The following is a 13,433-nucleotide window of genomic DNA, read 5'->3' on the forward strand; positions in this document are numbered from 1 at the left end:
AAATTTAAATAAATAGGATCCTGTTCTCCAAATATTTAAATGACTTGATTTACTCTCTTGCTTTAATTTGGTTTATTAGCCGCGCACCACGGTTGTTGTCCTATGGGTGTATTGTCTGGTTGAAATAACTTATGGAGAAGCCTGCTGTACATAAGCCCTGTAGCCCTACAGTGGGTGCACTACTGTTGTTTCTCGTTGCGTCTCTGGCCTGCAGCACCCTCCTTGACTCTGCTGATCCCCTTCAACTTTTAGATGTATTTCATCAGGCTTTTAACTAATGATTTAGCATTCATGCTTACATTGCACACCATACGTTTATTTCCTAAATCACCAGTATAGTAAGAGAATGCTACAGCAGCTTGGATAAAAAGGTTACCAGTGGCTATTTTTCACACTAGATAGACTGTATTTCTGTTGACCAAACATTAAACTGCCACCGTACTGCAGAAAATGAAAGTAATCTCTATAAGTTACTGACTGGACTTTGAGCAATTCAATTAAAGGACACTGTTTAACTAGGGTTACATATACTGTCATACTACTCCCCAACACCTGCAGCAAAGTCATTCCACAATGAAGTAGCCTATATTTACTCAAATCCGTCATTAAACAGCTTTACATAGTTCATCCTCCAGGGTGTTTCTGTTTTTAACTGTCTTTATGTTTTCTTTTCTAATATATCAATGTTACAGCCATGATTAAAGTCCTGTTTGAGTTGACTGTTTTGAGTTCTGAAATGAAATTTTTGATTGCAACAGTGTTGCTGTGTGTACGTGTAATTTTGCAAGTAATCATCCACCATGCAGTGTACATTTAAATGTAGATTTAGTTTAGCTAGTTCATTGATTGCCATGGTAATAGTAACCACTTCCTTATTTAATGCTGTTGATAAAGTCAGTGAATTTCATCACTTATACTGCACTGGAAACCAACCGACTGGGCTTCACCATGCTTTACCATGGGGATCAATACAGCATAGCATCGTGATATTTTCTGTGGCAATACTGTATTACTACACAGACGCCAAGTATGTATCATATCTATCTATCTATCTATCTATCTATCTCTCTCTCTCTATCTCTCTCTCTCTCTCTCTCCTATATATATATATATATATATATATATATATATATATATATATATATATTTGTTGTGTGTGTGTGTTGGTCAGTTTGTCTGCTTGACAATCCCATTCTGCAGCAACAAAATTAAAGTGAGATGAACAAACATGAAATGCATCTTTTACGTAAAACTGACAGTTTCCTTTTGGGAACATCATTTGAAATTGGGAAATATTTTAAGTTGTAAAAAAGGTCATAAATTGCCGAATATGGCAGTATGTTTTAAATTGCAATAATATCGTGTAGTGATGATATCGTACGGTGAGGCCTCTGGTGATTCCAACCCCTACTATTTATTTATTATCTGCTCTAGCTTTTCAAACGTTTTAGACACAGACACATATGGTAATAATAATGGTTCAAAATGATGTCAGACTACTTTTTAAAATTTTAGTTTTTAATGAAAAACCTTTTGTTAAGAGGCGACTCTAAGTCACCTACTTCCTGCTTCTTTGCTGCATCTTGTTTACTGCAGCTCATTAACAATGGACTTACTGGAAACCATAGGGTTCATTTAGGACAGATTAGAAATCTCTCAGCCATCTACACCTGCCTCACCTGGCTGCATGACATGAACTTAAGTAGCCCTGGTTTATCTCATGTATTCCTTCCTCTTCTTCTACACATCAGCACACCCGCAACAAAGACGCTGGCCATAGACATGCAGCTGTACGTTCAGTATAAAAGGTGGAATGAGTGTTTTGATCATTGAAATGTCAGTCTCCAGTCACATAAGAGCTCATGAAACATAACTGCCTGTGTAAATACTCCTGACTGAAGCTGTTTCTGTTTCATGAGTCTCCTTTCTTCAAATGTTCCTGTGAAAAACCCTCAGGCCTGGTTCTGTTACATCCAAGCCTCTAAAAGCCAAGAAAGACATGTTTTAGTGTAATTCTATCAGCAGCAGGGAGGCTTAATGGACCAAGTGGACATCCTTTACCTGAAAGCAATGACTTTGGAACGGTGTTTGGGGATTGGATTGGACAGAACGCCAATGGTTTCTGCAAGTCACACAGTTAAAGGTCCCTCCACATTTTTCGTAGATAATAACGGATAGTAATAGAAGAAACAAAAACAAAGTGAATTGTTGTGATTGGAACCTTTAGCTCATCCGCTACTTTGTCCTCTTTTCTTGTTTTTCTTCCTGGAAACAAAGGAACAAATCCCTAGCATTCTCTCATTCTGTATCCCCAGGTGTCAATATCCATTATTATTATCAATAGAAGTACAGTCAGGTCCATAAATATTGGGACATCAACACAATTCCAATCTTTTTGGCTCTATACACAACCACAATGGATTTGAAATGAAACAAACGTGCTTTATCTGCAGACTTTCAGCTTTAATTTGAGGGTATTTACATCCACACAATCAGATGAACTGTGTAGGAATTACAACAGTTTGTATATGTGCCTGCCACTTTTTAAGGGACCAAAAGTAATGGACAATTGGCTGCTCAGCTGTTCCATGGCCAGGTGTGTGTTATCCCTCATTATCCCATTTACAAGGAGCAGATAAAAGGTCCACAGTTCATTCAAGTCCTCTATTTGCATTTGGAATCTTGTTGCTCAACTCTCAATATGAGATCTAAAGAGCTGTCGCTATCAGTGAAGCAAGCCATCTTAGGCTGAAAAATCAAAACAAACCCATCAGAGAGATAGCTAAAACATTAGGTGTGGCCAAATCAACTGTTTGGAACATTCTTAAAAAGAAAGAACGCACCGTGACTCAGCAACACCAAAAGACCCGGAAGACCACGAACCCACTGTGGTGGATGACCGAAGAATTCTTTCCCTGTGAAGAAACACCCTTCACAACGTTGGCCAGATCAAGAACACTCTCCAGGAGGTAGGTGTATGTGTGTCAAAGTCAACAATCAAGAAGACTTCACCAGAGTGAATACAGGGGTTTACCCCAAGATGTAACCATTGTGAGCCTCAAAAACCGGAAGGCCAGATAGAGTTTGCCAAACAACATCTAAAAAGCCTTCACAGTTGGAACAACATCCTTTGACAGATGAGACCAAGATCAACTTGTACCAGAGTGATGGAAAGAGAAAGTGTGAGAAGGAAAGGAACTGCTCATGATCCCAAGCATACCCCCTCATCGTGAAGCTGGTGGTGGTAGTGTCATGGCGTGGGCATGTATGGCTGCCAATGGAACTGGTTCTCTGTATTTATTGATGATGTGACTGCTGACAAAACAGCAGGATGAATTCTGAAGTGTTTCGAGCAATATTATCTGCTCATATCAGCCAAATGCTTCAGAACTCATTGGACGGCGCTTCACAGTGCAGATGGACAATGACCCAAAGCATACTGCGAAAGCAACCAAAGAGTTTTTAAGGGAAAAGTAATGTTATCCAATGGCCAAGTCAATCACCTGACCTGAATCCGATTGAGCATGCATTTCACTTGCTGAAGACAAACTGAAGGGAAAATGCCCCAGAACAAGCAGGAACTGAAGACCGTTGCAGTAGAGCCTGGCAGAGCATCACCAGGGATGAAACCCAGCGTCTGGTGATGTCTATGCGTTCCAGACTTCAGGCTGTAATTGACTGCAAAGGATTTGCAACCAAGTATTAAAAGTGAAAGTTGATTTATGATTATATCTCCCATTACTTTTGGTCCCTTAAAAAGTGGCAGGCACATATACAAACGTTTGTAATTCCTACACCGTTCACTGATTTGGATGTAAATACCTTCAATTAAAGCTGAAAGTCTGCAATAAAGCACATCTTGTTGTTTCATTTCAAATCCATTGGGGTGGTGTATAGAGCCAAAAAGATTGGAATTGTGTTGATGTCCCAATTTATGGCCTGACTGTACTTCTATTGATAATAATAATGGATATTGACACTGGATACAGAATGAAGAAGGCTAGGATTTGTTCCTTTGTTTCCAGGAGAAAAAAAGAAAAGAGGACAAAGTCGGATGAGCTAAAGGTTCCAATCAAAACAATTCACTTTGTTTTGTTTCTTCTATTACTATCCGATATATCTACAAAATGTGGAGGGACCTTAACTGTGTGACTTGCAGAAACCATTGGCGTTCTGTCCAATCCAATCCCCAAACACCGTTCCAAAGTCATTGCTTTCAGGGTGTTTTTCAGTGTTGATGTCCCAATATTTATGGACCTGACTGTATATCTCAGTCAACAGGCATGTCACGTATGCAGCATTTGACACTCATACAGGCAATCAACATACCAATTCAATTGCAATACTACAGACAACAAGTTTCCATGTCATGAATACACTTGTTTTTCTTCCTACCCAACAGGTCAGAGGCTAAGCAAGAGAAGGAGCGAGTAACAGAAGGAACGAGAGAGATAGAGAGAGGGGGGCCATGGAGCAGCAGAGACAGAGAGCTCTCTCCACATCAGGAGAATCGCTGTACGTCGTGCTGGGAGTCGACAAGAGCGCCACGACAGAGGATATCAAGAAATGTTACAGGTATGTGTTACTACACTCGACAGCAGGCCCTTAGTCCATCTTTGATATTGATCTTTTAGGTTGAGAACCACTAGAGGGAGGCAGAGGCCTGTGAGACATTTTTAATGGGCACAGGGATCCTGAAATACACAGTCAGGATTTTCCTCGCTCTCATATTGAGTCATCAAACTCTGTTATGCAGCATTTACCATATTTAAATGGTGAGTTTAATATACATTTTAAAGTTGATTTTATGCCCCTCTTTTCTTTAAAAGACACTTCCTGCACAGTATGATATGTTTGTATACTGTTTATTAACTATTACTTTAATGTTATTTTCTAACTGCAACTGCTCCAGCTCTGTATTTCAGAATCATTTTTATTAATAAAAAAAAAACTTCAGGCTTTCTCTAGTATTCGGTGTCTAACCACCTCTAAAAAGGTTTTGGCTAAAACCTCCGACACAGAGAGAGGATACGAGAGGACGGGGACGCCAATCAGTTCTAAGTATCTGGAGACACAGCTCAAGTATGTGAGGACAGCAGGAAGTAGTTTGTTCACATAGAGATCTTTAGTGTGCTGCAAAGCTGCAGTGTGAAACCAAAACTTAACGGATCAGATGTTGCAATGTAACAAAAACATGAACCTTGGTCTGGACCTTGGTGTGGAGGTGTGAAAACGCCCTTAGTGTGGTTAAGTCAAGACCCACATCTTGGAAATTGCAACCTATAATTCAAGCTCTTGACACACTAACCAAACTAAAACGTTGCCTGCTTTGGCGCTTAAAACAAAATGGTACAATTGAACACACTCACACGGCTTCCTGGAACACTTGTATAGAACAGAGCCATCGATAGTGTTAATAATATTAGACTGGAAATGATCTGTTTTTAATGATAACAAACCGGAAATGATCTGATATTAATAATAACAGACTGGAGATGATCTGATGTTAATAACAGACTGTAACTATTAGCCACTCAACAGGTGTTCTGTACCGAATAAGCCTTTAAATCAGACTACTGTAAGTTAAAATCCTTTTAATTCACAAAGAAGAGTTTATATAAAACGTCATCATGTTAAGTTGACATGCAGCAAAGGTCTGCAGGTTGGAGTCAAACCCAGGGTCAAGGAGTTAACCTCTATATTTGTGCACCTGCTCTACCAACTGAGCTAACCCGGCAACCTTTCCTCTTTTTTTTTTTTTTTTACAGGAAACTGGCATTGAAGTTTCACCCAGACAAGAACCCGGATAACCCGGACGCTGCCGAAAAGTTCAAGGAAATCAACAACGCCCATTCCATCCTGAGCGACGCCACAAAGAAGAACATCTACGACAAATATGGCTCGCTGGGGCTCTACGTCGCAGAGCAGTTTGGAGAGGAGAACGTCAACACCTACTTTGTTCTGTCCAGCTGGTGGGCAAAGGTAGGATGGAGGCCAACATACGTGCATTCTTTCTTTCTTTATGACCTGTAAAGCTACATCTAGATTGCTACGTTTTGGTTTTTAAGCGTTTGAGTTTTAAGCCAAAAGTTGTGAAACCCCAGAGCATGAAAAATGAGAGGGGGAAATGCCAGAGCAGGGGGAATGAGAGGGGGAAACCCCAGAGTAGATGGAATGAGAGGGGGAAACGCCAGAGCAGGGGTAGTGTGAGGGGGAAACACCAGAGCAGGGGGAATGAGAGGGGTGAAACGTAGCAGTGTAAATGTTGCCTGAGTGAACTGAGAGGGATGTCGGCCTTCCACATACAGGTGTATTTAACTTAAAGGGACAGTCATTATTATGACATATGCATATGGCATTATGCATATGGCACTTATGGTCATTTGGAAAAGACATTTTTCTGGATGTGTGCCTCTCCAGAATACAATATATTCAGGATTTACTCACTGTTAACTGTTTATATCTCTCTCTCTCTTTCTTTCTTCCTTCTTGTTTTCTTTCTCTCTCGTCTCCTCTCTCTCGCTCCTCTCTCTCTCTCTCTCTCTCTCAAACTTAAATTCATTTCCATATTTAGCCTGATGTTAGGTAACAATTGGCCAAAGCAAGCTAGGATAATACAATTCAACAACTCAATAGATGAGAAAAAAACATATACATCATTGAGTACTAAATTGTGTGTGTGTGTGGTGTGGTGTGGTGTGTGTGTGTGTGTGGGTGTGTGGTGGTGGTGTGTGTGGTGTGTGTGTGTGTGTGTGTGTGGGTGTGTGTGTGTGTGGGTGTTTGTGTGGTGTGTGGTGTGTGATTGCGTGTGAAAGAAAAAAACATGGTACACATGAAGTAGAGGTCTAAATAACCTCCCCCCCTTCTTCATCCCACAGGCCTTGTTCGTCTTCTGCTGCCTGTCCACAGGCTGTTATTGTTGCTGTTGCCTGTGTTGCTGCTGTAACTGTTGCTGCGGTAAATGTAAACCTCGGCCGCCCATGGACCAGGAGCCCGAGTTCTACGTCTCCCCCGAGGACCTGGAGGCCCAGATGACAGCTGACGAGAGAGGTGAGGCTTTAACCGCCATGGCTCTTATGACAGCTGGCTCCTCTTTTATTATTTACAACACTACATGAGGTATTTCACACACGGTCCCTGAATGGTCCCAGAACATGCTCTTTGATGATAAATCTCACATCTGTGTAAACATAACATTCACAACACTTCACATCGTCATCAATATTAAGTCCCAACCCTTCTGTGCACACAGCAGTGAAATTAATTTTAACCCTTAATTTCATAACCTTAGAGCATGTTTTATTTTAGGTTGACACGGTTTATTTTACAAATGCAGCTATTATTTTCACTATGGATTAGTCTGTTAGACTTAATATCAGATTATAGTAAATCATCAGGTTTTATGTTTAACAGCTTACAACCTAACTCTAAGCAACTTACAAGAATATGAAACAGAAAATCCACCTATCCTCACAATGGACGAGCTAGAAGCAGACGAATGTCTGGCCATTGTCCGTGAGACATTACTTTAAATCATTAATTTTAGATTTGTGGCACAAGGTGTTTGTGAGGTAATGAAAGACACTTGTAGTGACTCAAGCACTGCCCATGGCTTTACACAGCTGTGGCTTTTTCTCTCATTTTTTTGGAACATTTGCATGTGCTCTAATTAGGACTGCACGATGAGGAAAATAACTGGATAGATAGATAGATAGATAGATAGATACTTCATTCATCCCAAAGGAAATTTAACTAGCGAGTTTTGCTGATATTGCGATTGCGATATGATTCACGATCTGGAGGTTGTGATCATTTTTGTTTAGTTATTCTCATTTTCATTGCAAAATGTTCAAATTAAAATTATTGTGATTGCGTGTGTGTGCGTTTGTCTTCCCCAGATGGCGTTGAGCCCATCGTGGTGCAGCCGTCCTCAGCCACAGAAAGCACAAGCGCTCCACGTCTGATAGCCACCAATAGCTACAGGACCGTACTGACCATACTAGACACACTTACCACACACACACACACACACACACACACACACACACACACACACACACACCTCAGACCTTCCGGTAACCACAGATACAGTATCAACCAATGATACCACACACACAGACACACACACACCAGCAAATACTACATACAATCACGGAGAGTCAGTCAGCCAGCCCAAACCTTAACCTTGAATTCACCTTAATTTCTAGTTAATGTGAAGTGAGGGGAGAAGGAGGAAAATAAAGCAGGACAAATAAATGCAAAACTAAAAAAACGATTCTTTTAATACTGGTTAGGTAGAATGCAGGGACAGATGAGCTCCTAGTTAGGAGACTCTCAACGTCATGGCAGATGCAGTCTTAAGCACAGAACATAGAGACATGTTTACTAAAGCATTAGACAATGGTTTTATCTGTGAGAGGTAGACCCAAAAATTGTGATGTTTTCCATTTCCAAAAAAAATCATAAGAAAGAAAAAGCGTAAAATAGCCCAGCTTCAGCACAAAAGGAAAGTGGTAACAGAGGAAACTTTGCAAATGAATTCTGCTCACACATTTTAGTCTAGAATGCAACATTTTGGTTAATTAACAAATGAGAGAGAGACATTAATCACTAAAGATATGCAATGACTTTTAACAGTAATGCCTTTTTCTCGTCATTTTCGGCGGATGCTTTGTCAACACAGGAAGCGTTTTGTTTCTGGCTTCACTTGTGCTACACAAGTGTAAATGTGACTTATAGTGTACATTTGTAACACTTTAAAATCTAGTTTCTTCCGTCCTAAAGTGATTTGGCAACCTACACATGAAGTCATTCTACCCACATCAGAACCAGAGGTTATGATGCGCACTGCACACGCCACAAAAATTGCATGCAGACAGGCAGTACTACACAAGGATCAATCACTTCCCCCATCGATCAACTTAAGACATTTGCCAAGTGAATATGTACACCAGGAGAGAGCTTTTTGGACATGTCACACAAATGTTTTACCCCAGTTGTCTAGAACTAGATTTTCTTTTTCACTCAAACAAAGCCACTGAAACAAGCTGTCTCCTTTTGGCCCACTGGGAAACACTTATTGAGGCTTTTCTGGAAGTAGGTCAGTGATCCCGTGTGTGTGTGTTCAGTGAGGAGTTTGTCCTCTACACCCTCGGGGAACATCCTCGCAGGGGCCCCTCGTTGCTCACACAATTAACAGGTGCTCTAAGTAATGACAACAGCAGGCTCGGCACTTCCACATGATACAAGCCTACGTGATTGCACAATCACACACGCGGCGGTCATCAAATGGTACGACAAAAAAATATTTTGAATGAAGTTTGAATGCGTTTAGTCTGCAACGGGGGGGGGCAACAGCGGACTATGGGTTAGGGTTAGGGACAAGCTGTGGCGGCCAGTCCTGTAATTCATCATGCCATTTACCTCTCTGTCTTGAACGTAATGCCATAGCATCTGATTCCCAGTCACAGCAGTAGTTAGTCACAGTACGGTTAGCTTAGGTTAGTCCTCCATAGAGGAACTTTAGGGTTTTAGCTAGCACCAAAAGGATGACAATTGAGAATAATAATAGCACTTTAAATCCTCTCCCACTGTGTATAATAGCAATTTACCAAACAACAGAACATAGACTTCAACATAGACTTGAATAAGAGCGCTGATCTCAGTTTTAACATCTTCTATTCTGGCTGTGCCCGACTCTCCCGCTAGTATTTAAGCAGTTTTCATTTACTAAAGCATAATAGATATTTTTTTATCAAATTGTCACAAATAACGGGCAAATGCATATAGATTCCTGTCAAATAAGGTAACACAGACTCATTGCATGACATTGCGATCATGCTCACTGTTGTCCAAAAGGCAGGAAAACCCCTGCTGGTATTAAGGCTACTTCATCGTATATCTGCCCTGGTCCTCCTTCACCTCTTTCTCTTTTCCTCCACTTCTTCCTACTTTTCCGTTTGGATCCACTTTCTCTTTCACATGTGAAGGATGGAGCGCCAGCTCTGTGTGTGTGTGTGTGTGTGTGTGTGTGTGTGTGTATTAGTCGAGACATTAGAACCTCTTGGTGTCATCCGGAACAACACGTACAGTACACACTGATTGAGCCCTTTTTTCTTTTGTTTTTAGTTTCCAATTTGTTTTGTGAAAAAGTAAAAAGACTGTACATGTTGCGTAAAGTTTATGTTTAGATTTCATGTCACTGTATTTTGTTGAGTTGGTCAGAAATTGAAACACTAAGTTTGTCCTTTACCTCTTCCATTCTATTTGTAGAATTTGCTTTTCATTCTTTTTGTTTTTCTTATTCATGTTGTAAACGAAGGGAGGGTATTGATATCCAAAGTCTTATTTGTTCGTGTGGCAGCAGGGTTTTTTAGATGATATAATCCTATACCAATCAGGCTGATTAGTTAGGTATGCTTTTCCAGAAAAACTTCAGAATAACTACTCCTTTTTTGTAGTTACACTCAGTCACACTCCAGCTCTACTAAAGTGGAATATACAGGAACGGGGGGATTGTTTGTGTCAACAGTTGAACCCAATAGGCTATATTTATTCCTCAATCAAACACTTAGTTTGTTATGTATTTATTCATATCATGACAATAAGTCTCTTCCATGACAAACCTTCTCTCTCAAATGTCAAAGGGTGTTTCAGGGAATTTTCCACTCCGTCTGAATGGAGATAAATCAAGGGGATGCAGTACTAATACACAATGCTTCAGTACACCCATTTCAGCTGTTCAAAACAGGCTGATTATATCTGATTTGTGTTCCTTGTTTTTAAGTTTTTCTTCCAGTTTTTAATTTGGATTTTCGGTCCCATTGATGTTTTGAAAACTCTTTAAAGGGTTTTCCTGAAACGGGCAAAGGCTCCCTCTTTAATCAAATCTGTCTTCACTGTATTTGTTTTGTGCTTCATGTCACATGTCCACTGAAAAGCCACATTGTTAAAACCCCCAAATCCCTCCTTTTCCCTAATTTCTTCCTCTATCGACCCAACATGCAACAGTGTCTGAGTGAATGCAGCATGAAGCCAGGAGGAAATACACCTGGAGACAAAAAACGTCCTTTGTTCCATCTAAAACAATCTCATAAATAACAAGAAGTGTGAATATAGTGACCAGAAGATAATCATATTGACGGGTTATTTTATTTATTTTATTTTTTCTTATGTTTTTAATAATTAGTGCATTGAAGGGATGTATAGAATATTTAGATGTGAACCATTTTCGACAATGAAGTGGCAAAATGGCAGAGCTGCTGTACATACACGCAGAGGCTCACAGGACATAGAGACGTAGAGCTTGTCTGTTTTTAGCATGGGCCGACGTCAGGCAGACGGGGGGGGGGTAAATCAAGTATCTGATGTACTGTTGTAAAATAAATGTTTCTGTTGCTTCAGAGCCTTTGTTTCTCTGTGAGTTTCTTTGATTAGAAAGAAAAGAATGTGCTGATTTATGATGCAAAGTACATCTGTAAAGGAGAACTTTTAATTGTTGAAAATGCTGGAAAATGTCCTGTCATCTGCAAAAAAAACTACATGATAGTGTGTTAAACATCAAGTCAATGCTTATATTAAGTCAAGTAAACTTGGTCAATTCAGCAATATGTGCCAGGCATACAGAGGAGTCTCTCTGACCCATGGTGCAATAAGGACATGTCCAACAAGTATGAAATAAAAGATGGGAAATGGATACAATTAGGAAGATAAAAATGATATGTCATATATAGGCCTACAATACAATAAATACATTCTAAATAGTGCAGATGTTTGAAAAAACCAAACAGTATAGAAAACTAAACATTCTGAAAATATGCAATATAAAGAATTGTTGTTGAGAGTTCTTTATAAAGTGTCTGGTGCTGTCCCTGATGGGGGAGGGGAGGGGTGTAGAACTTCCTGACAGCCTGGCTGTTAGTGAAGCTGTTAGTCAGTGGTACAGTATATGGTGTTCTTAGTTGCTGAATAAAAGCAAACTGATGCAAAAAAGCTAATGCACCTTTAACAAGTAATCTGTCTGCAACAAACCCTTATTCTCACTGTCCATTAAACCTTGATTCATGGATTAGTTGTTGTCTATAAAATGTCAAAAAATAGTGAAAAATATGGATCAGTGTTTTCCAAAGCCCAGGGAAAAAATGCTCCAGGGTGAGGAGAGTGTGTAACTGTAGAAAGAGCACAGCCTGGCATGCTCTTAATCCGTCCACATACTGGCCACTGCCTGATATGGTGTATGTGTGTGTGTGTGGGGGGCGGGAAACCTGACCCCTAACCCCCCCCATGCATCCTCTCACTCAGACACACACATTGCGGTGGATGGTTAGTGAGCTGCAAACAGGCAAATAGCAGTTGCTACTGTGTGGAAAAAAGAGGAACGGAGTGAGTGTCGGATGAGGGAGAGTGTGTGAAGAAGAGCCAGCGAGGAAGAGTAACTGGAAGGTGAGCCGTGAGAGGGACAGTCATCGTCAGCGGGGCTGAAGAGGAGATCCTAAACTGCCTCCTGCCTTGGATATGAAACTGATATATGAACTTTCCAATGTGTTTCTGTGTTGACGTGGATGGCTTTACCACCTAGCTGGGCATGAACACTTTGTCCAAGGCAACAGTTAGTTATGTTATGGTTATGAGTTATGGTATTTCCAGAAATGGAGACAGACCTTGTTACCCTGTGTGGTCTGTACAGTCAGCAGCTTCATGCAAAGATTACACAAGAGCTGAGTTTTAAAATAGACCTAAATTAAATCCTGGAAAATGAAACAGATCATGGCTTCTCTGTGCGGATACAACTTGCACAAAGCTGTATGGAAATTATTGAGAAACTACAATAAATAATTGTGTTTAACTGACTATTTAAAAAGAAATTTAAACCAGAACAAAGTTGCCAAAGTTTAGCCGGCTTTACCTGCAGGACTCACAGGTTTGGATTTTAGAAAAACTACTTAACTAAATGATTATTTGATTGAACAAAGCAGAAAGACTAGACACAGGAAGTGGAACTGCCTCCAACTTTGTAACGACGGAGAGAAACTAAAGTGCTGACACAGTGAACCCGCCGATCATCAGCTAATGGAGAGTAAGGTGAGTAACAGACGGACTCTTGGACTCAATGATGAACTGATTTGATTTTGGCGGTCAACGGTTAAAGTTCACTGTGATAATGATGATAAATGTTTTATGCCAGAAAAATCAAATTCACTGTGACAATAAAATGTTATTACTCAGGAACAGAAGGGGAGACATTTGGTTGGATACTAAATTGGTAGTTTTCTTTGTCAGACCTTCCTTTACAGTGCTGCAGAGGAGGGTCTGACTATTCCACACAGCATTCAGGGATGGGAGAAAAACGTGCACTGGTATAATGTAATTTCTTTAAACCAATCACAATCGACTTGGGAGGTGCTAAGCTCCGGACGGAGCCACGGTGCCTCTGC

General features: G+C 40.4%; 2 protein-coding genes across 3 annotated transcripts in view; both read left to right on the plus strand.

Moving 5' to 3' along the window:
* Window positions 1-10,392, plus strand: part of LOC116669993 (dnaJ homolog subfamily C member 5) — a 35,914-nt gene extending 25,522 nt beyond the window's left edge. Inside the window, exons 2-5 of the mRNA XM_032500173.1 lie at window positions 4,403-4,575; window positions 5,769-5,982; window positions 6,879-7,050; window positions 7,899-10,392. Of these exons, the coding sequence (XP_032356064.1) occupies window positions 4,469-4,575; window positions 5,769-5,982; window positions 6,879-7,050; window positions 7,899-8,104 (699 nt within the window). The 5' untranslated portion in view covers window positions 4,403-4,468 and the 3' untranslated portion in view covers window positions 8,105-10,392. The remainder of the gene's footprint in view (window positions 1-4,402; window positions 4,576-5,768; window positions 5,983-6,878; window positions 7,051-7,898) is intronic.
* A 1,915-nt stretch (window positions 10,393-12,307) lies between these two features.
* Window positions 12,308-13,433, plus strand: part of LOC116669992 (tripartite motif-containing protein 54) — a 36,415-nt gene continuing 35,289 nt past the window's right edge. For both annotated transcript variants that reach the window (XM_032500170.1, XM_032500171.1), the window contains exon 1: window positions 12,308-13,080. In XM_032500170.1, the coding sequence (XP_032356061.1) occupies window positions 13,069-13,080 (12 nt within the window). In that variant the 5' untranslated portion in view covers window positions 12,308-13,068. The remainder of the gene's footprint in view (window positions 13,081-13,433) is intronic.

The sequence above is a fragment of the Etheostoma spectabile genome, chromosome 20 (genome assembly GCF_008692095.1).
Source record: "Etheostoma spectabile isolate EspeVRDwgs_2016 chromosome 20, UIUC_Espe_1.0, whole genome shotgun sequence".
In the NCBI taxonomy this organism is placed as follows: Eukaryota; Metazoa; Chordata; class Actinopteri; order Perciformes; family Percidae; genus Etheostoma; species Etheostoma spectabile.